The sequence below is a fragment of the Chenopodium album genome, chromosome 4 (assembly GCF_948465745.1).
Source record: "Chenopodium album chromosome 4, dcCheAlbu1.1, whole genome shotgun sequence".
In the NCBI taxonomy this organism is placed as follows: Eukaryota; Viridiplantae; Streptophyta; class Magnoliopsida; order Caryophyllales; family Amaranthaceae; genus Chenopodium; species Chenopodium album.
Genome location: NC_137837.1, coordinates 70,595,286 through 70,621,924, shown reverse-complemented (window position 1 = coordinate 70,621,924; position 26,639 = coordinate 70,595,286). Strand labels below are relative to the sequence as shown.

At 40.7% G+C, this 26,639-nt stretch overlaps 1 protein-coding gene across 1 annotated transcript in view; it reads right to left on the bottom strand.

Annotated features, from left to right (window-relative positions):
- Window positions 1–5,132: 5,132 nt before the first annotated feature.
- Window positions 5,133–26,639, bottom strand: part of LOC145629264 (putative bifunctional methylthioribulose-1-phosphate dehydratase/enolase-phosphatase E1 1) — a 50,577-nt gene continuing 29,070 nt past the window's right edge. The window contains exons 8-13 of the mRNA XM_081681810.1: window positions 9,274–9,429; window positions 8,592–8,741; window positions 8,407–8,508; window positions 6,321–6,430; window positions 5,551–5,669; window positions 5,133–5,448 (exon numbers count right to left, since the gene is read on the bottom strand). Of these exons, the coding sequence (XP_081537936.1) occupies window positions 5,357–5,448; window positions 5,551–5,669; window positions 6,321–6,430; window positions 8,407–8,508; window positions 8,592–8,741; window positions 9,274–9,429 (729 nt within the window). The 3' untranslated portion in view covers window positions 5,133–5,356. The remainder of the gene's footprint in view (window positions 5,449–5,550; window positions 5,670–6,320; window positions 6,431–8,406; window positions 8,509–8,591; window positions 8,742–9,273; window positions 9,430–26,639) is intronic.

Below are 26,639 nucleotides of genomic sequence, written 5' to 3'. Positions count from 1 at the left end.
ATTTATGGATCCCCATAAACCCTAAAAATAGAACTACTCACACATAATAAAAACTAAACTAATCAAAGCAATGAAACAAGACATGATCAAAGGAATAAAATAAACAACTAAGATTAAGAGAAAAGAAATCATTACCAAATAAATTTGGAATTAAGAATAGATTAAGAACAAAGGTATAAGAGAGAGAAACTAATCTAAAAGCTAAGTAGAGAGAGAAAATTCTAAGAAAAATAATTAAGAGAGTAAGAAAAGGTCCTAAACTCGTTTTACGGAGAAGCATTTATACTCTGTAAGAATCCTAAACTAATAAAACAAACTTAAACGTAAAAAATTAACTCCTAATAATAACACGTGCCCGATCGGGCGCGCCTTTTCTCTATCAGGTATGAATCTCGCGCCCGGCCGGGCGCGTCTTCGGGCGCCGACCTTTTCTTCTCTTGCCCGGCCGGGCGCGCCTTCGGGCGCCAGCCTTTTTGTCGGGCGGCTCTCTTGGGCCACTATTTGGACTACGATTGGGCTCCAATTCTTCGGGCCAATCTGGGTTTTCTCTTCGGGTCTTAAATACTCGATCCAAATGCCCCGGTATCAGATATACCGAGCCCTTAATCACCGGTTCAATGGCTCTAACCGGCCCTGGGCTATAGAATCTGGCCGTGTTTCTCCAGTGCTCGTGATTGCTCCAAAATATCTCGGGAAAATGCTCCAAAAGTGCAAATCCCTGCAAAAGTCAACCAAATCTACAAAAACACTAGAAAACACCAATTAGTAATAAAAGTGGATCTAAAGAGTCAAAAACACTACTAATTATGACCAAGGGACGGGGGTAAAACACTATATAAAATAGACACATCAGTGAGCACCGCAGCCAGGCCGCGGGAGAATACTCCACGCCGCAGCCCAGTTGCGGACTGCTCTGTCCCGCAAGCTCAGCCGCAGCCCCAGGCAGAGAGAACCGCAACCAGGCTGCGGCACGACGCCTCAAACCGTAGCCTAGCTGCGGACTCTGCTGCCCAGCAGTCTAGCAGCAGCTGCGGGCAGCAGCACACCATCCCAGCCTGCCAGTGGTGGGCAGCATCCACCCCAGCCTGGTACGGCTGGGCAGTCTTCGGTCGCCGGCCAACCAAGTCAGAACGCCGGCGCCGGTGGTGACGGCGGGTGGTAATTCTTCGTCTCGTGATGGTTTAAGTGGTGACGAGCGATCGACTACTATTGTTGAGCAAGATATTAATGATGAAAGTATTTTTATTTCGTCGGATTATTTGAGGGGGAGTTCTTCGGACAATTTAGGTCGTGGTCATCGTGAAAAACGACCTCCTTTGTGGCATCGTAATTATGTCACTCATACTCTCATCACTGAAAATATAGACCCTGCTACATCAAATGTCGACCCTCCTCAATCACATTCCTCAGGTAAACCTTTCCCTATAGCTTGTCATGTTGAATATAATCGTTTTTCTATGAGACACAGGTGTTTTTTGGCGACGATCACTAAGGGAAAGGAACCGTCTTCGTTCAAAGAGGCGGTCAAAGACGTCGGTTGGCGTAAGGTTATGCAAGATGAGATCGATGCTCTAGAACGTAATGGCACATGGACCAATGAGGATTTTCCTCCTGAAAAAAGAACAATTGGTAGCGGTTGGGTGTATAAAATAAAATACACCGACAAGTCAAAGGTGGAACGTCTCAAGGCAATCGTCAGGTTGAAGGTGTCGATTATAATGAGACGTTCGCACCTGTTGCAAAGATGACTACGGTACGTGTCTTGTTAATGGTTGTTGTGTCTTTGAATTGGGAGTTGCATCAGATGGATGTTCATAATGCTTTTCTTCATGGTGATTTGGATGAAGAAGTATATATGCAGTTTCCTCCAGGGTACGGTACTCCGACTGCAGGCTGCGGAAATCTTTATATGGCTTGAAACAAGCCCCGAGACAGTGGTTCTCAAAACTGTCAAGTGCGCTGCGAGGTTTTGGATTTAAAAACTCTTATGCTGACTACTCCCTATTTAGCTATGCACAGGGCAGTGTTTCTTTGCATGTTCTTATGTATGTTGATGACTTGATAATTGCAGGCTCCTCTCATGATGCCATCGTTCGATTTAAATCCTATTTGAGCAAATGCTTCTATATGAAGGATTTGGGTTTGCTTAAATATTTCTTAGGCATTGAGGTTGCTCGGAGTCCAGAGGGCATCTTTCTTTCTTAACGAAAGTATGCTCTAGATATTTTGACTGAGGCAGGAATGTTGGGTTGTAAACCCATTGATACTCCGATGGAGCAGAATCATCGTCTTTCACATGCTTCCGGTGAGCCGTTTCAGCATCCGGGACAGTATCGTCGTTTGGTTGGTCGTTTGGTTTACTTGTCGGTCACTTGACCGGAATTGAGTTACTCAGTGCATGTTTTGGCACAGTTTTTGAGTGTTCCGTAGGTCTCGCATTGGGATGCGGCTATTCGTGTCTTGCGCTACCTTAAGGGTAGTCCGGGACAAGGTATTTTGTTGCGACCTACGAGGGATTTACGCTTGACGGCGTTTTGTGATAGTGATTGGGCGGCGTGCCCGTTAAGTCGACGTTCTTTGTCCGGTTATTTTGTTTTCCTAGGTCGTTCCCCTGTTTCTTGGAAGACTAAAAAATAGCCTACTGTGGCCACATCCTCATCTGAAGCTGAATACAGGTCTATGGCTCTTACTTCTCGTGAGTTAAAATGGTTAAAAATGTTGTTGTTTGTTCTCGTTATTCAGCATTCAAAGCCTATGCAGTTGTTTTGTGATAATCATTCGGCTTTACATATAGCTAAAAATCCAGTGTTTCATGAACGTACGAACCATATAGAGGTCGATTGTCATTTTGTTCGTGATGAGTTGGTCAACGGAAATATTTCAACCTCATATGTTTCGACAGGTCATCAGTTAGCAGGCATTCTCACCAAGGCTCTTGGCCGACAACAGTTTGGTTTTCTATTACGCAAGTTGGGCATTCGTGATTTACACGCTCCAACTTGAGGGGGAGTATTGGAGTTTGGTTTGTTATTTATGTTAATATTGTATATTTTGGAAAGTTTATCTTTTAGGAGTTTTAGGCTAATTAGGTTTCCTAAGGTATTGTGTATATATATGTTTAATATCAATACGAAGGCCAAGCCGTTTTCTCCAATATTTTCTTGAGTTTAACATATACTTCATATACGTAGTATTAAAGAAATAATCGTGAATTTTTTTATTTTTTATTTTTTAATATGTGTTTAAGTAAATAATCACAATAGTTTCCTTTGAAGAAATGATATCAAAATGGAAATTATAAAGGTTAAAAGAAAAAAAAATAGTAATCAAGATAGATTTAGAGAAAAAAAAATACTTCCTATAAGTTTTGACAAAATAAGTTTATAAAATTAACATAAAATAAGAAAAATAAAATAATAGTTTCAAAGAAGTGTAGGCACGTAAAATGTATATAAGTTCCACATCGGATGTTCAAGGAATTTTGTTAGAGTTTCGACAACAACAATAAGTTCATGTAAAACAGAATTAATTCAGATAAAATAAAATAAAATATTTTGAAACAAAATTAGATGAACCAAACGACGTCTAATTTTTTTTTTCCTTTTACAAGAACAACACCTATATTGCTGGTGTTGAACAATTTCTTTCAAAATATATGTGGGTGTTTATCATACTCTTGTACTCTCAAAGCAAACCCTAGTGATTGTACGCATATATATATATATATATATATATATATATATATATGTATGGAGTTTTTAGAGAGCCACATAGGATTTAATTTTTTCAGCGCGCCATGTAGAACAATAAATTTTAGTGGTAGCCAATTAAATGCGAGATTATTAATTTCTTTTAGATTTAAATATTTTAAATGACACGTAAGCAAAATTGGCGAATGAGATTTTCCGGTTTAAATTAATTGAATATTATCATTTGGTATCAGAAATTTTATCTAAATATATAACAAATTTTAGCACATAAATATAATGTTAAAAAAGTTATTTAAAAAGTTTAAATAAATCGTGCATCGCACGAGTTTAATTGTAGCGAATCAAATAAGAGATTATTATTTTCTTTTAGAATTATATAATTCAAATGCCACGCAAAATTGGCGATTGAGATTTTTAAGTTTAAACTAATTAAATATAAAATATTATCTTTTGATATTAGAAATTTTATCTAAATATGTAACAAATTTTATTTGTAAAAAAATGTTTTAAAAAATTGAAACAAACTGTGCATCGCACGGGCTTCATCTAGTTCTCTCTATTTTTCACAACAATGTTATTTATCTATCAAAGACGTGATGGGTTATTATTGGGTCAATTTGTAATTTAATAATTATCACCTTATCAAATACAAAATATACATTGTACTACTATAAAAAAAAATAAAAAAAAATAAAAAAAAAGAAAAAAAGAAAGAGTAAGGGTGTGTTCTCATATGCTAAACTGAACTGAACTAAATTAGGAGCTGAACTGAACTGAGCTGAGCTGAAATGGAGATAAACATATGAGAACAAACCCTAAATTTTCAATAGGATTTCAAATAGATCCAAACTAAAAGTTTAAATTCGAAGTAGGATCTAATTAGATTCAGATTGAATTGGAGTAATTTAAATTGAAATGGTAAATCCTAGTCCACTATATATGAAAAATAAATAAATTAGTACTTTTTTTAAAAAAAAAAAAAAAATAAAAAAAAAAAATAAAAAAAATAAAAAAAAATCAAACAAATGATTAAACAAGGACCATAGCACAATGTCCGCAAAAGATGATATAAAGACATCAAAATTTTCAAACCAAATGATTAGGAAACAATACAATCATTATGTATTTTGACATTGAGATTTCCCTCTTACTATACTCAAAAATTACAAAATAAACGAAAGAATTAAAAGGACAGTTTCCCTCTTGCAGAAGGTACATCCTCCACCGAGTTGATTTATGTTATTTGGACCCACGGTTGTGACCATTATTTGCTGTGGAAATCAATGCAAATGAGAAAGCAAATATAACTATGATTAGGCAGCAATGCAAATGCAATCATGATGTACTTTGACAAGCCAAAAATTATTTTGGCATCTTAGACTTTACCAGTATACCCAAGTGAATAATAGACACAATACAAACTATGGCGAATGATTTCTCTTATTATTCTGAATTCAGAAGCAAAGCAAATACTCCATATTCTTTAATACTTTCGAGGTTCATTCAAAAAAAAAAAAAAACTGCTTAAACCAATTTCTGATTTACCTTTCCAATTATTTCAAATATACATCTTATTGATACTTTCAAGATTAGAAGTATAATATTGCAAGTCATAGAAAGATTACAGAAGCTAAATTACAGAAGTATTATATTTCTGAAAATGAATTCACTGTCTTGAATCCATGATTCTCTGGAAGAGGTCCATTTCCAGGCCGCAATGAAATTATAACTTCAAGACCTGAGATGATAGAATTGAACCGGAGGAAAGATCAGATATAAAGCTAACCAGGAAGATAAGAACATAATAAAAAATTTACAGCTACAAACTACAAGCAGTTACCGGCTTCCTTTGCTGCTGTGGCTTCCTGATAGACATCTGTTACAAATAAGATCTCTGATGGATCATCAACCCCCATTGAGTTGAAGATCTCAACATAACTTCGCGTCTCTCTCTTGTTCCTGTGAAATAAAGAACAGCACAATTCAGTGATGGAATTCTTGGACCAATCCACTATAAATCTCCAGGATCTAACAATGACCCCTCCTCAATCCACTACTCTCTTCAAAACAATTGAATAAGCAATAAGGTTTAATATTTGTAAATGCTTACTCACTCAGATAATACATGCTATTTTGCTAATAAACAACGCTGCATCGAACGTGGGTAAAGGAAATTATAAGTACTGAAAATGTCAAGGACTATTAATATTTTTGTTAGCACATCATGATATTATTGGAAGAGTGATTTTTTTTGTTTTTTTTTTTTTTTTGTATTTTTTTTTTTTTTTTTTTATAAAAAAAAGTTGGCGTAGTGTATAATTCTCTAAGCAGTGAAGCATACTAAGATATAGTGATTATGGTGAAGGTCATTTATAAGCCATATTAATTCAAACCATTTTTGCTTAGTGCCTGAAGGCTTGGTCCAAATGGTTTATCCTCAAATGGTTACTTAGCAAATATTGCAGGCAGCTTGATCCATTGAAGGAGCACTAAATGCTGCAATTTCATTATGGCCTATTACTGCCATACGATTTACTGAGAATTAAGTTACAAATCAATCGTAAGCTTGGCATCACGAGTTTAAAGTGTTCCATAGAAATTAGCACGTACCCAACTGCGGTATCAAAAAATCCACATAGATATTTCCTAAGATCTCCATATTTGGTGTTTCCAAATATAAGCCTTTGCGCGAGCCTGCTGCCACTGGAATAGATATAAACCTAAAGAACAATGAGAACACAAACATTTAGTCAACCAATAAAATACCACCAGCAAGTTCCCTACTATAATTTTACTTGTGGATGGCTATTGCTTGTCATTGGTAGTTATTTAACAAATTTGAAGTTTTCGTAGTATATAGCCAAAGCCCACAATTAACTGAAAGAAAAAAATTACAAACATAAAAGTTCCAACGAATATTCACAAGGTTTTAAGTAGTGCAGAGTGGTAGAACCACCAAGACTGTTTGATTTTACAAGCTCTTTCCCCTCTCCTTGACAGCAAACATATGGATTTACACAGATATACTATGCAGACTTCATACTATGCAGACTTACTTAGCATATCCAAGAAAAGCATCTTTGGCTCCTAGCCTTTAGCCCTTAACTTAAAATCTTGAGATTGTCTAATAGGTTAACACTCAGGGATCCACTGGAGACTATTTCTAAGCCCTTCTCATTCGCCTTTCCTTATTAAGCCGTGTTTGATTCAAATGAAAAAGAAAATTCAACTGGATTTTATATTTTATGGAAATTAAATTTCAAGCTTCATCTTCCTTTGTTAGATTCCTAATGAAGAAAATAGAGAGAAAAAAGAAAAGAAATTATAGAGGAAGAGGAGGGAGGTCGAGATGGTGAGGATGGATTAGGAGGATAATGTGGCACTCCCTCTTTAAGACCAGAAAATATTTTCTAGCCTTAGGGGATAAATTTTCATTTTTAATTAAAAACAAACTTTCACCCTTTTATAAACCAAGCGGAAGAAAAATGGGAAAACCAATTTACCTGGAAAATGATTTCTGCCCAATCAAAACAGCCCCTAATTTTGATGTATACATTCTAAGTATCAAAATTTTATAATTTTTACTTATTGGTAATTACAGATTTTAATGGCTGAAGTTGTCCATTGGCAAGTGTGAAAATAGAAACGTTGCAATTAAATAAAATCGGAGGAAGTACAACATTAGTATTGCTTATTTTTTAAATATTCAAAGAAAATTTTTGGTTTGAAGAAGCACTTGCAAACCTTTTTATTCTTAATAAGATGCCCCTAAGCCTCAATGACTCAACTCTTGATATTAGGGTCAGAAAGTCAATAAACAAGGAAATAAAATCCTCATAGAAGTATGGAATAATGTATTGATGTGGTGTACTGCTGAACCTCTCTCTTCTCACATAGCACAATTCTACCCCTTTCCTTGATATAGGTTCTCTTGTTCAGTATTGCCATAGTAGTTTCATGGGAGTACTCATTTGGTTATCTAGGATATAAAGACATCTTCATCCTATTTTCCTAAAATTTTATACAATTTTATAGTAGAGTAAAACTTTTCCTTTATTTTCTTTCCTTATTCAATAGGACGGGAGTCCCACGGGACCAAATCAATCTATTGGAGGCCTTGTAGTACAAGGGTACAAAGTTTCAAGTCTCATCATATATAAAGATTATGTATGAGTTCAGTGACTTCAGTCACATGAGTTTAATTTCTTCCTTCACCTAATTTATTCTTTTATTTTTCCCCTTATCCTACTCTCTTACAACTCCCTTTCCTTTTCTACTTACCCTATTCTACATTACTGCCAAAGATTAAATCATCAGTGCAGAGAAGAAAGAGAAAAAAAAGCTAACAATTTTCCAAAAAAGCATTTAATTGTTCATTAGAATTGCTAGAATTCAATGTACATACAAGACCAAACAAGTGTATCAACCCAACAATTGTATGATACATATATTTCCAGCCACCAGCTTGTCAAGCCTTTTACAGAAGGTTCGACCCCAACCCCCCACCCCCACTCACTCTCCTTAAAAGAACAAAAAAGTGAAAGATGACCTAGCATACTCATCAAGGAACTTCATTTAACTAAGTAGAAAAAACCATACAAGTATATAACCAATCCACATTGTAACAAATTATACAATAAATTGACATAGAATAGATAAAGCGAGAAATTGAAAAGAACAAATAGTAAAAACTAACCTTTATGCCTGAAGAGTGCCACCTTTCAAGAGCTTCTGGTACATCCTCAAAGACTACACCCTCAAGTTCATTATTCTGGAATCCAGTTCTCCATATGTGACCCTGTGAGAAAATTAGTTTTCAGGATTCAGACAATAGCCTAGTCAAGATAGGTTCTTTATACATCTTTGTGATTTTCTAATTACCTGCAGCTGCTTTAATGCAGTAATTTTCCTGTCAGCTTTGATCATACCCCCAACGTTGGCAACCAAAGCAGCAATAACCTCCTCTTTACCCTCATCATCAGAAGGGATTGGAACAGCACCAACAACGCCAGCTTTAAGATCTTCTTCAACCTACAAAAATAATGCTCATTTCAGAAACAATTTTGTGAGCTAGCAAGCAGCATCTGACCAATTAAACAACGCTGCAGAGTACAGATGTTCACAAGATCATTACAGCCCCAGGTGCCAAGACATATTTGATATACTAGTAAGACCCTAATTTATGAAGCAGATATAATTGTAATTTAGCGAGCCATGGTGTTTGTGGACTTTCTTGGACACCCAAAACTTACCCGAGACTCCTCAGACATATATGACACACTGAATCACTGAAATTCAGGTTCTGGGGAAAAAAAATAAGCTACCGTAATCATATCTGTTCTTTATAACATTAGTAGATTGGTTTACACTGAAGGCATAAGAAAACAGACAAAAAATTAATCTGAAGAAGCATATCTAAAAGTAAAACATGCAGGGATATACATACCAAACCCTAAGCCAAGACATGGATCCTCACTACCAAGAGCCGGGAGATCGGAAGAGGCCTTTAATGTAGCTAATGAAACAGTATCATCAAAGATCAAAAAAGAAAACATGATCTTACTTGACTACGCAGTAGCTTAATATCATCTTGAGTTTCTGGAGAATCATATGTAGAGCTCAAATGTCTTCCAACATTATCACGAGCATACGGGAAAAGAACGTCGGTAACAAAAGATATTGGGGTTGTGGTTCCTTCAATGTCGAGAACAATGCAGCGCTGCACAATGATATTAAACAAGGAAATTAAGATAAAAGTAGTTTGTAATTTGACAAACAAACCTACGACTTTAAGCACTCCCTCTGTTCCTCATTTTTACACATCAATAACACGTTTTTTTTTTGAGGGGCAATAACACATGTTTTTGATAAACTTCCAACAAAGGATTTTTGATGATATATCAAAACTAACACTTGCATTTTAAGTGCCTACTCATTTATGAGCAATATTGTGCACATATAATACACCCTCCCACCCCTTTTACCAACCTTGATCGAAGCCTTTTTAGTGACAATCAGACAAGTAATACAAAATTTATACATGCTAAGATCATGTCAGTTGTTACCTCAGTGTGGACACTGGATATCTTATGAACAAGCAAGTTGTCAAAAAACAAAAAAGTATAGAACAAAATATAGACCCTGGGTGCAGGGAGTTAAGGTGGGTGACCAAGTTAATTTGCAGTCACTGGCCACCATATCTACAGCGCAAAGGACAGTTCATGATAAACAAATAGAGACAATACTGCTACATTACTTCCACCGCCAACCTGAACCAATGTATAAAAAAGGTCAAGGCGCACCAAGGCATTGTCAGAGTTCCCAGCTAAGCGCATATAATAAACAATAAAAAAATTTGTGGAAAACCAATGCGCCTCATCAAAATCGCATCGCCTAGGCCACAAAAGCTACATGACCCCTAATGCCTTGTGCCTAGGTGACCAATTTCAAACACCGACCCGACGACCCCAACTACTAATTTCTAAACATGGCCACAGCAAGATTCCATCCTTTACTTCCACCGTCGAATCCCATCACCATCAACATCACCAACAAACCACCTCCAATACCCTTTTAACGCCATGTTCACCCCATTGTTGCTGTCGTTAACAGTTGACAAATCAGGGAATTGCCACACCAATGATTCCTTACATCTCTCAAAACACATGAGTATGGCCTCAACTTGGAAAACCAACACATGACCACTATTACTCCATCCCTCCCCCAACACTTGTTTCTTATAGTCAATGTTTGGTTCATAAAGTTTCGGAAACTAAGGCCTCTGGCTAATCATAAGTTCTTTTACTATTTGGATGGGTATTCGGAATTTTTCCAAATTCCAATTCACCCCAAAGATAAAGAAAAGACTACATTTACATGCCCTTATGGTACTTTTGCTAATCGTAGAATGCCATTTGGTTTGTGTAACGCCCCTGCCACCTTTCAGCGTTGCATGATGAGTAGTCTATTATGGAAGTCTTTATGGATGATTTTAGTGTGTATGGTTCTTCATTTGATGCATATCTTATTAATCTCACTAAAATTTTGAAAAAATACGAAGAATGCAATTTGGTTTTAAATTGGGAAGTGTCACTTTATGGTGACTAAGGGAGTAGTTCTTGGTCATATTGTATCTGATAAGGGTAGGGTATACAGGTAGATAAAGCTAAAGTTTCTGTGATTGAGCAATTACCTCCTCCAGTTATTGTTAAGGGGGTTAGAAGTTTCTTAGGTCATGCAGGGTTTTATCGTCGCTTTATCAAAGATTTTTCTAAAATTGCTAAACCACTAACTCAGCTTTTACTCAAGGATGCCCCATTTATTTTTACTGATGAGTGTCTTTCAAGATCATGTGTGATTCCAGTGACTTTGCATTAGGAGTCGTGATAGGATAGAGAAATAACAAGGTTTTGCATGCTATCTACTATGCAAGCAAAACTTTGGATGAAGCCCAAGTTGACTATGCCACCACGGAGAAGGAGTTTCTTGCTGTGATTTTTGCTTTAGAAAAATTTAGATCATATCTAGTTGGTTCTAAAGTTATTGTTTTTATTGACCATGCAGCTTTGAAATATTTGATAGCCAAGGAAAAATCAAAGTCTAGGCTCCTCCGTTGGGTTCTCTTGCTCTTTGATGTGGAGATTAAAGATAAGAAAGGTGTGGCAGACCACTTGCCACGAATCAGGTATGATGAGGGTAAGAATTCTCTTCATATACATGATTCTTTCCTTGATGACCACTTATATGCTGTCGTACAGCAACATCCTTGGTATGCCGATTTTGCAAATTATTTAGTAGGCAGTACTCTACCTCCTGACTTATTGTTAGAATCCAACCTCTTTATTATGTATTCTTCTTTATTTTCCTTGTAATTTCCCCTTTGTAATGTCTCTTTAGTCCTTCTTTTTATTTTCTAGGCTCTAGGGAGAATTATTGTGTTACTGTCATTTCAATGTTCACTTGTAATTCTCTACTAATGCAATATAAAGCTCTTTAGGGAGCGCATGGTTATTCAATCTACGCTCTCTACCCCTTTGCTATTGCTTTAAGACTTGTGTGTTGTTTAAGCCTTTATAGATATTGTGCTTACCTTGTTTTAAAGCATCCCCTCCAAACCAAGAGACCCTCAAAAGACGCCCTCATCTAGTCGGTTCCGCTTGTGCCCGCTTCGAAGTATCGGCCGTCACAAGCCCCGACCTAGCACCCGTTGTTGACGAGTGCTTTCTTAAGATACCTTGGTCCGTGTTGCTGAGTGCTTACGAACCTCCCTCACTTTAGGCTTGCGTCCTTGTCGCTAATAGACAAGCGCGCGCCGCACGATCCGGTGTCAAAACTCTCGGACCGTGACAGTTGGTATCAGAGCCAAGTTGCTCGAAAATGTCGCTCAACGAGACGCCAGAATACTCATGGGAAGAACGACTTGCATGGCTTGAAGGCAAGTCGGAAGAGTGGGCTGTATTGGGAGAAAGGTTGCCCAAGCTCGAAGATATTGTGATAAAACAAGCCGAGCAAATAGAGAGGCTTACTTCGGCAATCAATGGGTTGACGGAGCAGCTTAACTTTGTGCAAGGCGTAGCTGACGAGGCACAAGATAAATGTGCAACCTTGATGCATGCTCAAAGAGGGCTCGGGGGAACCGGAGGTGCTAGAATAAAACCTCCCAAACCTCGAACCTTCAATGGCACGAGAGATTCGAAGGAAGTGGATAACTTCATCTTTGACATGGGGCAGTACTTCCGTATCTGTCAGTTGGAGGACGGACTAAAAGTAGATACTGCCACGATGTATTTAGTGGACGACGCCAAACTCTGGTGGCGCACAAAGTACGCCGACATCCAAGCTAAGAGGACGTCGGTAGACACGTGGGAAGATCTAAAGAAAGAATTGATGGCTCAATTCTACCCGGAAAACACTGAGTTCATTGCTCGCACCAAGCTTGCGACTCTGCAACACAAAACCTCCATTCGTGAATATGTAAAAGAATATTCGGCTTGCATGTTGGAGATCCATGACATGTCGGAGAAAGACCATCTATTCAACTTTGTGCGAGGTCTAAAAGATTGGGCCCAAAGAGAGATATGGCGCCAGAAAATTGATACCTTGTCAGGTGCTATAGCTGCAGCTGAAAGGTTGATGGATTATTCATCAGAGAGGGTGCCTAACCAAAAGAAGGGGAACATGGGGTCAACTTCAAGTACTCCGAAGAGCACTAGTGGTAACTCTCTAACCAGCTCGAACAGTGTTGGGAACAGATATAGGAGTGGGGGAGAGGACTCACGGAAGGGCGGAGTCGCGGCATCCACAAACAGAGGTGGGCCCGCCGGCTCATCATCATCATGGAACAAACCCCTCACTTGCATACTCTGTCGCGGACCGCATAAATGGTTCGAGTGCCAGCACAAGGCGGAAATAGACAACCTCCAGAAGAAGTTGTCCTCGATGTCCTCAGAACCCACTAAGGGAGATGACAAAGAGGAGGACGTTGTCAGCGAAGAAGAACCCTCTAAGTTAGGGGCAGTGTATTATATGTGTGCAATGGAAAAAGAGACATCCGGGAACAAGAGCCGAGCCACCAGCTTGATGTACGTTGATGTCGTGATAAATGGGAAGAAAGCCCGGGCAATGGTTGATACGGGAGCTACCCACAACTTTGTCACCAAGCGGAAGGCAAGCAGATTAGGCCTGAAGGTCGTGCATAGTGGAGGTCGAATGAAGACCGTTAACTCTGAAGCTCAGCCAACTTGTGGGGTGGCAAGGAACGTGCACACGAAGATTGGGGAGTGGAATGGGACTCTGGATTTCACTGTGGCCACAATGGATGATTTTGAGCTGGTTCTCGGGATGGACTTCCTACACTCCAGTAAGGCTGTCCCGATGCCCCACCTAGGGTCCTTACTTGTGACTAGCCGCCAACCATGCCTCTTGCGGACACACACCCAAGCAGAAGAAGGGAAAGAATTGAAAGGCCCCCTCCTCTCGGCAATGCAACTCAAGAAGGGGATTAGGAGGAATGAGCCTACGTTCCTTGCTACTCTCTCAATGAAGGAGGAAGAGGAGGAGGGGGACATTCCCGAGGTCATTAGTGAGTTACTGGGGGAATATTCTAACATCCTCCCCAAGGAGCTCCCGAAATCTCTTCCCCCTCGAAGGGCCATAGATCACAGCATTGAGCTGGTGCCCGATGCCAGACCACCCGCGAGAAGTCCCTATCGGATGGCCCCTCCGGAGCTCGCAGAGTTACGAAAACAATTAGATGGGTTGTTGGAAGCCGGATTTATCCGTCCTTCTAGAGCTCCCTATGGTGCGCCGGTCCTTTTCCAGAAGAAGCAGGATGGGAGTTTGAGATTGTGCATCGACTACAGGCCTTAAACAAGCTTACGGTGAGGAACCACTATCCAATTCCTTTGGTGGCTGATTTGTTCGACCAGCTAGGAGATGCAGTGTACTTCACCAAGCTCGACCTAAGGTCTGGATACCATCAGGTTTGAATTGCACAAGGAGATGAACCAAAGACGGCCTGTGTCACCAGGTACGGGGCGTTCGAGTGGTTGGTCATGTCATTCGGGTTAACAAATGCTCCTGCAACATTCTGTACGTTGATGAATCAAGTTTTCCACGAATATCTGAACAAGTTTGTGGTGGTCTACTTGGACGACATCGTAATCTTCAGCAACACCCTTGAAGATCACTTAGAACACTTGAAGAAAGTGTTTGAGAAATTGAGACAACATCACCTGTTCGTGAAGCGAGAGAAATGTGCCTTTGCGAAAAAGGAAGTAAGCTTTCTGGGTCATTTCGTAGGAGGTGGCCGCATAAGGATGGATCCGAAGAAAATCCAAGCCATTAGTGATTGGCAAGCACCAAGGAACGTCTCGGAGCTAAGGTCGTTCTTGGGGTTAGCTAATTACTACCAACGCTTCATTCAAGGATACTCTGAGATAGCGAGCCCTTTGACGGAGTTGCTAAAGAAAGACAACAAGTGGGATTGGTCAGAGAAGCAGTAATGAAGGAGCCGGTCCTAGCGCTCCCCAACATCAACAAGCCGTTTGAGGTTGAGACAGATGCATCTGATTATGCTTTGGGCGGGGTCTTACTCCAAGAAGGACACCCAATCGCTTACGAGAGCCGGAAGTTGAGTGATGCAGAAAGGAGATATGCAGCACAAGAAAAAGAGCTCTTAGCGATTGTTCACTGCTTGAAGGGGTGGAGACACTACTTGTTAGGCTCGAAATTCATTGTCCGCACCGATAACACGGCGGCTAGCTACTTCCTCACCCAACCAAAATTAACGGGAAAGCAGGCTCGTTGGCAGGAGGCCCTTGCCGATTTTAATGTGGAGTTCACTTACAGGCCGGGAGCAAGCAACAGAGTCGCCGACGCCCTGAGTAGGCGTGCGGATCTTGCCGCAACATACAAGCTTGCCCCCATGACTTCAAGCAGCATTGCCACGACAGTTAGGGATCAAGTTCGAGCTTATCTACCAGATGACCCGATGACAACTACCTTAACGAAGATGATTGAAGAAGGGAAGACCAGACGTTTTTGGATGGAAGATGGTCTCATCTTCACCAAAGGTACAAAACTTTTCATCCCTAAAGCAGGAGGGTTAAGGAAGATGTTGTTGAAAGAATGCCACGATACTCTGTGGGCGGGACATCCAGGTTGGCAAAGGACGTTAAGCTTACTCTCCATGGGGTATTATTGGCCCGGGATGAAGGAAGACGTTATGCACTACACCCGAACTTGCTTGGTTTGTCAACAAGACAAGGTAGATCGTCAGAAACCTGGAGGCCTCCTAGATCCCCTCCCTGTTCCGTCACGTCCGTGGGAAAGCATCTCGATGGACTTTATCAGTGGTCTCCCCAAAGTAGAGCTGTGATGGTGGTGATCGACAGATTCTCAAAATATGCCACCTTTGTTCCCTTGCAGAAGGCCTGCGGTGCTGAGGAGACGGCGTCATTATTCTTCAAACACATTGTGAAGTATTGGGGGTTTGCCGCAAAGCATCGTCAGCGACCGAGACACGAGATTCACGAGCATATTCTGGACGGAATTGTTTAAGTTAATGGGGTCCGACTTGAATATGTCTTCGAGCCACCACCCTCAATCTGATGGGCAAACTGAGAGATTCAACGGTCTCTTAGAGGAATACTTGAGACATTTTGTCAGCGCCAATCAGAAGGATTGGGTGAAACTCCTCGATGTTGCTCAACTGTGTTTTAACGCCCAGAAGAGCACAACATCCAACAGAAGCCCTTTTGAACTGGTGCCTCACACAATAGCAACCTCCGAAGAGGGGAGAAGTCGTGAAGCATGAGAGTTCAAGCAAGAATGGCAGCAAAACATGGAAGTTGCCCGTGCTTACCTAGAGCGAGCATCGAAGAGAATGAAAAAGTGGGCAGACCAGAACAGAAGGCCGTTGGAATTTAGTGTGGGGGACATGGTGATGGTGAAAGTCCTGCCAGAGCAACTCAAGTTTCTTCGAGGAAGAGATCGTCGACTGCTCAGAAAATATGAAGGCCCCATCCGCATCACCAAACGGATTGGGAAGAGTGCGTACAAAGTTGAACCGCCAACGTGGATGAGGATACACCCAGTCTTCCACGTTAGTCGCCTCAAACCATATGATCCAGATGCAGAAGACGATAGCCGCAACAACAGCTCCCGCGCCAACATCAGAACCAGGACGAGAACCTCCCCAACAATCGAAGGATGAAGCTGCTATTTCTTTTTCTTTTGTGTGTAAGTTTGTTTGTGAGTCGACGAGGTCGTCGACGGCTTAAGTGGGGGAGGATGTTAGAATCCAACCTCTTTATTATGTATTCTTCTTTATTTTCCTTGTAATTTCCCCTTTGTAATGTCTCTTTAGTCCTTCTTTTTATTTTCTAGGCTCTAGGGAGAATTATTGTGTTACTGTCATTTCAATGTTCACTTGTAATTCTCTACTAATGCAATATAAAGCTCTTTAGGGAGCGCATGGTTATTCAATCTACGCTCTCTACCCCTTTGCTATTGCTTTAAGACTTGTGTGTTGTTTAAGCCTTTATAGATATTGTGCTTACCTTGTTTTAAAGCATCCCCTCCAAACCAAGAGACCCTCAAAAGACGCCCTCATCTAGTCGGTTCCGCTTGTGCCCGCTTCGAAGTATCGGCCGTCACAAGCCCCGACCTAGCACCCGTTGTTGACGAGTGCTTTCTTAAGATACCTTGGTCCGTGTTGCTGAGTGCTTACGAACCTCCCTCACTTTAGGCTTGCGTCCTTGTCGCTAATAGACAAGCGCGCGCCGCACGATCCGGTGTCAAAACTCTCGGACCGTGACACTTATCCTACCAACTTAAAAAGAAATTCCTTTCTGATGTTAAACATTATTTTTAAGATGATCCTTTTTTGTTTCGTGAGCGTGCACATGGATTATTTCGTAGGTGTGTTCCCGAAAGGAAAGTTCACTGTGTTCTTACTAGATGCCACAACTCACCTTATGAAGGACATCATGGTTCCACCAAAATGGTGGCTAAGATCAATGAGTCAGGATTTTACTGGCCTACCATGTTCAAGAATGCAGGCTTGGACTGGCAACATCTCGCGGCGGCATGAGATGCCCCAAACAGGTATATTGGAAGTTGAAATTTTCGATGTTTGGGGTGTTGATTACATGGGACCTTTTCCTTCTTCACGAGAGAATCGATATATACTTGTCGCCGTTGATTATGTATCCAAGTGGGTTAAAGCCATTGCCACACCTACTAATGATGCCAAGGTGGTCCATAGGCTTTTCAAGAAAACCATCTTTCCTAGATTTGGAGTACATAGAGCGATAATTAAGTTGAACACCCTTCTCAAGAAGTATAGTGTATACCATAGGACAAGTTTCGAACCGTCACATCAAGGCCATTCTAGAGAAGGTGGTAGCAAAATCTAGGAAAGATAGGAGTGATAAGTTGGATGACACGATTTGGGCGTATAGAACCGCATTTAAGACCCCAATTGGTACTACTACCTTTAGACTTGTGTATGGGAAAGCATGTCACCTCCCAGTAGAATTAAAGTACAAGGCATATTAGGCTATTAAATAACTTAATTTGGATGCTAAGCTAGCGGGAGAAAAGAGGCTCCTACAACTTAATCAGTTAGATGAGTTTAGGTTGATGGTCTATAATAGTGCACGCGTCTACAAGGTGAAGACCAAGAGATGACATGACAAGATGATCCTTCCAAGAGAGCTCAAATAGGGTGATAAGGTTTTGTTATTCAAATCTAGACTTAAACTTTTCCCACGAAAGTTGACGTCAAGGTGGTTGGGTCCTTTTACAGTAAAAAGGGCAAATAAGTTCGGTTTTGTGGAATTATACGATGATCATAGTAGGGTATTCAAGGTAAATGGTCAAAGACTCAAGCTATACCACGAGGGGACTACGATTGGTGCAGTTTAATTAATTCACCTAATCGATTCTGTCCCATCTCGATAAATATATGGTAAGAAGGTCGTGGGGGACCTATAGATAAACTAGCGCTTTGCAGAAGGCAACCTATATCTTCTTGCTTTTTAGTTAGGTTTATTCCTTTCTTTTTCTTGTGAGAGGAGAGTGGAGGGAATTTAATGAGTTTTTGTCAGGTTTGGAGAAAGAGTTAGCCAAATTTAGAGTAAAAAAGAAAAAAATCAGACCCCTCTTTGCTGTAGCGCGCCCCACCGGGCGAAGCTCCACCCAACCGGGCGCGAGAGGAAGCAAAGAAAAGAGATTATTCGCCCGGCGAGTTGAGCGAGAAGAAGGTTAAATTTTCAAGTGTTTTCGGCTGATCGAGCGAAGGCACGCTCGTTCATCGGGCGCGAGAGTTGACGAGTACAGACTACTTTCAGAAAAATTTTAAAGGTTTCGTTCGCCCGATCGGGCGCGAGAGCGGCAAATAATATTCACTAAGATCGCCCGATCGGACGCTATATTACCGTCCCACCTCTAGAAACTCAAAATCCTCTACCTTCCGTCTAAGATCTTTCCTTCCATTTCTCACCCAAATCTCAAAAATTTTATATATTCCTTCTCATCTCTTCACCCTCTACACTTCTATACCAACTTTGTTCACTTTTGAACAAATTGTTTTTCAAACCCATTCTCAACAATGGCATCAAAAAGGTCAAGAACTCAAGGAGGGCGCGGTTCAACCTCAAGTCAAGCATATGACCCAGAATTACAACTCGATGAGTGGCCGAAAATCCGAATTACATCACAAACCCAACGGGAACGGCTCATCAAGCTCAATGAGCGCGAGGTAATTCCTTCTCGGTGGCTACACCTAGCCTCTCTCAAATCAATAGGATTATATGATCATGTTAAAAGGTTCATGAATGATATAGGAATGAGAAAATTTGTTGATATGCATTATCCTAATTATCGTGAACTAAAATGTGAATTTTTGTCATCTTTGAATGTTGTAAATAATAAAAATGGTCCTAATTTTCAATTTAGGTTGAATAATAGAAATATTAGTTTAACTTATATTGAATTTTGCAAAATTGTTTGAATTGGAATCGGAATTCCCCACCGCTTGGCATGAAAATGACAAAATGAAAGATATTTATCGTGTTTAAACTAGTTTACCGCCCCAAACATCCAACATGCTAGTGCCCGACCTATTCACCATCCCATCCCTAAAATCTGGCAAAGATTTGCGGGCGCTTATTTTTAGGTAGTTGTAGACACCTAAAAATGTCTCCCCAAAACCAAACCCGATGATAAATAACCTTTCACCGCCACTATTGGTCGGGTTTAGTATTTAATCCCGAGAGTGCTTGAAAAATCGTATTTTATTAAATTCATACTTTTGAAAGGTCCATGGATTAGTCTTGATGTTTGGTAAAAGCATAGTTTTAATTTCAGCCCAAACTTATTAATTAATTTTAAGTCCAAGCCTTTTTTATTTATTTATTTATTTTTGGCCCAAACTCTTTATTTATTTTTATTTAATTATTTTCTTATTTTAGCCCGAATAATAAAAGTCAGAAAAAAGCCCGAAATTATCAATCGGCACTTAAAAAGCCGAAAGAAATTAGGGTTAAAAATGAATTTAGACGGAAAAATGGACTGGAAGTTCCCGCGTCACGGCAGATAGCCACCGTGTCACGAGAACTCTTCCCGTCTAACGGTGGGACTTCCCGTGACACGGGAGGTCTGCCGTGACACGGGACGTTCCGTGTCCTTTCCGCGTAAACCCTTAACGCATTTTTCATTCCGTTTTCTGAAAATTTCCCGCGTCACTCCAAAACTGTACCGTGTCACGGGAAAGTGTACCGTCTGACGGTACAGTCTGACTGTGTCACGGTACAGTCTGACCGTGTCACGGGATGCTTTTTTAGGGTTTTTATCATTTTAGGGTTCCGTGTGCTCCCTCAGCACATTTTCCCTATAAATACCCCCTCATTTCTGATGTACGGGGCAAGCAGAATTTTATTATTTTTATTTTCTCTCTTCTATGCTATTAACCTAAACACTAGTCTACCCTTTTCACTTCAAAATTCCTTCTTCAAGCACTCAAAGGAGTCCATATTTCACTCGAGCTTCTGTCCTTAAGCCAAGGCGTGAAAGGTAGAATCGTTTGAGGGTTTGGCCCCAAAATCAACCTTATTTTATTTAATTTAATTTAGTTATTGTTTTATTATTTCCTTGAAGTTACTAACTCGTTTATTATTTTGTAGTTGCAAGCAAACAGATTAAAAGAAAGGATCATGCTCTTGTTATTATTATTATTATTTTTCTAACGATTTTTATGTTGTTGGAATTGTGATTAAATTGGTTTTAATTATTAATGTTGATTTTATTTTATTGATCACCATATTGCATGTTTAAAGGGAATATGTAATTGAAAATCACGCCTAATAAGATAATTTGGACAACCGGTTTAGGATCCTTTTAATCTTATTATTAATTGAAGTGATCACTAAATTTTTAGAATTATGTGTGCATTAATATTAAACCAATTTAGTTAAATAATAGTTTGGAGCGAATTGAATTATTGTTTGTATGCCTTTGAGATCACAGGAATGCTTTTCAATATAAGAATCGAGTAGAGGCCAATACGGGCGAATGTGACTCCATGACTCACTTCGTACCATCATCCCCGATCCTCCTTTCGTGGTTCAGAACCATATGGAGTTAGTAATCTCATGGATTATGAATGGGGTGTAACCTTCACGGGTCAATCGTTGTTCCTTATCGTGGTTGCCTTTTTATGATCCGTGAACGGTTTACAAGTTCTTTAACAACTTGTTGGCGGCTCCCTACTTTATTTGTCCCTAATCGTATGTGTCAATTCCCACTTCCTATGAGTGTCAAGCATATTCACCACATGCTTTAACGTAGGCGCACTTCGAGCGACGCCTACAATTTGGCGACTCCACTGGGGAGGATTCTTAATTATTTATCGATTTGAGTGATCGGTATTTAATTAAGATGAGTGGATGAGACTTGAAAGATTCTTGAAAAAATATTCCTGTGATTAATTTGGTATTTTTGCATCTGCATAGACGTTTTAACATCGCATTCAGGTCTGTCCCGAAGGAAAAATTGGATAACTTGGTTGCGCGCAAAAGCAAATAGGGCACCAGTCAGATTTTCTGACTGCCGTGTCAAGGTACAGTGTAACGTCTGACGGTGCACTGTACCGTGACACGGGAATTTCTGCCGTGTCACGGCAGACCTAAAATCAGTCCGGTGGCTTATTTTCTTTTCTCACAGTCGACTTCCTTCGATTTTTCTGAAAAAACGTATGTGTTCTACATGCGTCTTAGCCCCGGGGGATTTAAGCTCTATCGACCCAAAAACGCTCATGACAATAAGGGTTCATCCGAGTTATTAAATCCACCCAAACCATGGAGTCGAGTTCGATTTCATCACGAACTCGCGGAGCCGCCCGTTGGCATACACCCTCAAGGGAGGCTGCCTTGCTAACGCGTCCAAACTCTTAACCATGGTACCCTTTTGACACCCAAAGCTTGACCAATAGTTGAACATAGATCTTGACCCTAGGTTACGAACTTTTTTTTACTTCATCGTGCCTAAATGCTATGTGGTTGTTTGGTGCTAACCCTCATGAGTTTGCTCTTTTTGTTTAAACCATGACCAAGGGTTTTTATTCTCACATAGTAATTAGTACGGACTTAAAATCGATTAAAATCTGAAAAAATCACAAAATTGACCTGGAACTGCGCACAGTGTCACGGCATGTTCTGCCGTGTCACGGTGAACAGTGTCGTGACACGGGAAAATCTACCGTCTGACGGTAAACTGCACCGTGACACGGTGCCCAGGAAAGTGTCCTGTCAGTCTTTTTTTCTCGATTTTTGTGCGAATGCTGTGTCCAGTTTTGAGTCGTGTCTAGCTATACGGTCAAAACACGCGTCTATAACCTCACCTAATCACTCACATATTATGTCCACACACTTTTTTTAGTCATGCACCACTTTTTGACCGTATTTTAGGGAAACCTTGTCTTTTGTGTCGTTTTTTTTTTCGGAGTAAGTCGGATGGTATCCTCCCATGTTTTTTTTAAAATTATAGATTTTTAATAATTTTTTTCAAAATTATAGATTTTTAATAAAATATTTTTCCGGATAGGTTAAGGTTAAGTTTGGTCATTAAAGGTGTGTTTGTTTCGGTGTCGCAGCGCTTGGGCAAGAAGCAAGGGTAGATTGTTACGGTTCGAGTCCATACCTCAATAACCTCTTATACTAAAGAGGCGTACAAGGAAACCACCTCAATCATCTCCACAAGATCCGTCTCCAGTCTACTTTCAACCAATGGCCACTAATGAAGACATTGAGAACCTCAACAGGACAATCGAAAGATTGTCTGACATGATGCAGACACTCACCACTAGAGTCAGCACTGTAGAGCAAGACAATCAAAACAGTGTCACTACTGCCGCGATGGACAAGATCAAGGAACAGATGAGGAAAATTTCCGAAGAGTTCACTTATGTGGAACAGCCTGTCACCTCCTCGTCCATAAGAGAGAAGCTTCCTGAGAAGTTTTCCACTGCTGATATTCCCAAGTTCAAGCCTACTGATAATCCGCTTTTCCATTTGAAGGCTTTTTCTGCAACTATGGCTCTTAAGGGAGTAGATGTGACACTCTTCCCTACGGTGTTTCCTCTTTTCTCTGGAATCCAAGCATGTCGCGACCTGGGAGGATGTTGCTGAAAGCTTTATGAATCGGTACAAGTGTAACATCCAGGCCAAGACTTCTGAACGTGAACTCTCCATTCTCAAACAGAAAGAGAATGAAGGCTTCACCACTTACTTAAGCAGGTGGAGAGAAACAGCTACGCTCCTGGTGGATCCTCCCAAGGAGAAAGAAATGGTTCGCTTGTTCATTGCCAATCTGACTCATAAATACAAGCAACACTTGAAGTTTCTGCCTTTAAGTACCTTTGAAGCTGTATATGATATTGGAATCAATATCGAAGATGAACTGATGAAGTCTGTTGGTAGCAACAATAACAATAGTACTTGGAAAAACAAGAAGAACGACACTCCTTCTTCTTCGTCTTCTAAGCCCAATAATGCTACCAACAATATCAACATCAATGATGTGCTGGCCCTTAATGCTCCTCCTCAAAGATTCCAAAGGCAAAGGAGGGTTTATACGCCTTTGGGAATGACTTATGATGCTGCTTATGACCGTCTTCATGGTCAAGGACTGATTATGCCAATCGAACCATTTCCAGAACCTCGACCTGAGAATAGGACCGCTAGCTATGACCCCAATGCTTATTGCAAGTATCATCAAGGCAAGGGTCATAACACTGAGAAGTGTTGGAGGCTGAAAGATGCAATCCAAGACCTGATTGATGCTAACCAACTTCCTGTCCCTCCAGAGGGCAAGAAGCCTAACATTCAAACAGGTCCTCTTTCTGATGCTTTGGCTATCATGGGAGATGAAGTCTCCTTTGATCCGTCACCTGTGAATGAACCTCTGCCGGAAGTTGTATTTATCTCAAGCACTGAAGAAGTGAATGGGATCTGAGATAGTGATGATGAAGACGTCTATCTCAAAGACATAGCCTCTTCATCTCTCGGCACCAGTGAAGATGTTTGGGGGGACCTTGAGGTCAAGGTTCTCACCAGAAGTGGACGGTTGCAACAACCTAACCCACCTCCACCTCCACCACAATCACATCCGATAGTTGATCCCATCGACCCTGTGAATAGCGATGTGGTCAAACAACTGCAAAAGACCAAGGTGGAAATGAATGTATGGAAGCTTTTGGCCACTTCCCACGAGCATCGAAAGGCTGTGATGAATGCTTTGGTGAAAATAGGAGTTGATGATGACATGACTCCTCAAGGATTGGTCAACTTTCTTACTACTGAGCTGCCGATTACTAGCAATCTGATTTCCTTTTCTGATAAGGATCTACCTCCGGAAGGGGACCAACATAATAAGGCCTTACACCTCACAGTGGTGTGTAGGCAGATGAATGTTCCTATGAGCCTGGTTGATAATGGCTCTGCAATCAATGTGTGCCCACTCTGTACTGCAAAGAAGTTGGGTATAAAGAATGAAAAATTGACTCCCTCCACTCAAGGGATTCGAGCTTACGATAATACTTGCCGTCAAGCCGTGGGTACTATCATATTGAATATAACTACTGGGGCCATTGAACGTCGCACCAAGTTTCAGGTGGTGGACATTAAGGCCTCTTTCAATCTGTTATTAGGACGCCCTTGGCTTCATCAGCTAAAGGCGATTCCGTCATCGCTCCACCAGAAAGTGAAAGCCATAGTTGGAGGGGTTCCAATTACTATCGATGCTTCTCCCATGCGCATTCAAGTTATTGATACTCCTATCGTCCATGTTGAACATGACGAAGAAGATGAAGATCTTTGGGGGTTTTCACTAGATGATGTTCTTGTGATCGAAGAAGAGGAAAAGTGCCATCTCGACTTCGATCCCTACTCAAATACCAGTATCAACGCCATTCTGAAGAAGCAAGGTCACTTCCCTAGAATGACCCTTGGGCTCAAGAAGAAAATGGCTAAATCTTGGGGCCATCCTGGTGCGCTCAAGAAGGATACTTTCGGCTTAGGATTCGAGCCAACAAAGGAAGATCTGAAACAAGCTGCATTGAAAATGAAGGCTCGCAACAACGCTCGAATCACGAAGACGGAAATGGCCATGGATCCATATCCGTTCACCCTCAACGGCCAGTACATCAAAGAAGGGGAAGACTTCCCATGCTATGAATTCCCTAAACCATTTGTCCATAATGGGATCCGTGAACCGGGATTCGAGGTGTTCCTCGATTGTGACTTCATCAGTGGAGAGCAGAAGTCAGCTAGCCTAAACTCTGATCTGGGAATCAACCTTCTTTTTGGAATGGAGAAAAATGAATCCAAGCCGGTCTGCAACAATAACTCCGAGCTCGTTCAAGCTGTCATAGCGAACAAGGATTTTGACCCCTCCGAGTTAATCGTCCAAGCTGACAACATTTCAAGGGGATGGCGCAAGACATTGAGGATCACTACGCCGAGTGGAGAGAAGTTGGAAATAACCGCTGGCGAGGGTCCTATGTTTGATGAGTCTGAATCGTCTGGGTCCGAGTCCGAGTCTGAGTCTAAGTCTGTAGACGAGTCCTTAGAGTCTGAGGCCGACCCTCTTTCTGCTATAGAGTTCAGCCCTGAGTCTCTTGTTGAGTCCTCTCTTTCTAGTCCTAATAATTCTGGTGAGGTCGCAGCCGACCTTGCCTCTCTTGATGTATTAGCCAATGAATTCAATGAAATGAGTACCTTTGCTTACGATGTGTGCCATTCCCCTAGCCCTGATCAATATTGTTTTGCTAATGATAAAAATGACAAAGAAATAATAAAAGCAATGGAAGAACACGAAAATAAAACAGCAGTTATTGAAGATACAGAAACAGTTAACATTTCCAATGATACGACTATTAAAGAAGTAAAAATTGGATTAACACTAAGTCAAGATGAACGCAAAGAGCTAATTAACTTGCTTAGTGAATTTGTTGATGTATTTGCTTGGTCATACCAAGATATGCCAGGAATTGACAGGGATATAGCTCAGCATACGATACCACTCATTCCAGGTATGAAGCCTGCCAAACAAAAGTTGCGCCGAATGAAACCAGATGTGGCTCTCAAAATCAAGGAAGAAATCAGGAAGCAATTGGCCGCAGGTTTCATCAGAGTATCCAAATGGATAGCAAATGTGGTTCCAGTTCCAAAGAAGGATGGAAGGATCAGAATGTGTGTTGATTACAGGGATCTCAATAAAGCAAGCCTAAAAGATGGGTTCCCTCTACCTCACATTGACATTCTGGTTGATAATACAGCAAACCATGCACTCCTGTCATTCATGGATGGTTACGCCGGACATAATCAGGTATTGATGGCCGAAGAAGACATGGAGAAAACCACATTCATCACACAATGGGGCACATATTGCTATACGGTAATGCCATTCGGGTTGAAAAACGCGGGTGCCACCTACCAAAGAGCAGCTACAGCATTGTTACATGACATGATGCACAAAGAGGTGGAGGTCTATGTCGATGATATGATTGTCAAGTCTAAATATCGCCCACGCCATATCGTCGCACTTCGCAAGTTTTTTGAAAGACTCCGTAAGTACAACATGAGATTAAATCCAGCAAAATGTGCATTCGGAGTCACGTCAGGCAAATTACTTGGATATATGATCAGTTCTCGAGGGATTGAAATAGATCCTTCAAAAGTAAAAGCAATCATGGCCATGCCACCACCCAAAAATGAGAAGGAGATTCGAGGCTTCATTGGAAGATTGCAGTATATAAGTAGGTTCATATCAAAGCTCACAGCGATATGTGAACCTATATTCAAGAAGCTTAAGAAGAATGTCCCAGACACATGGGATGATGATTGCCAAAAGGCTTTCGACAAAATC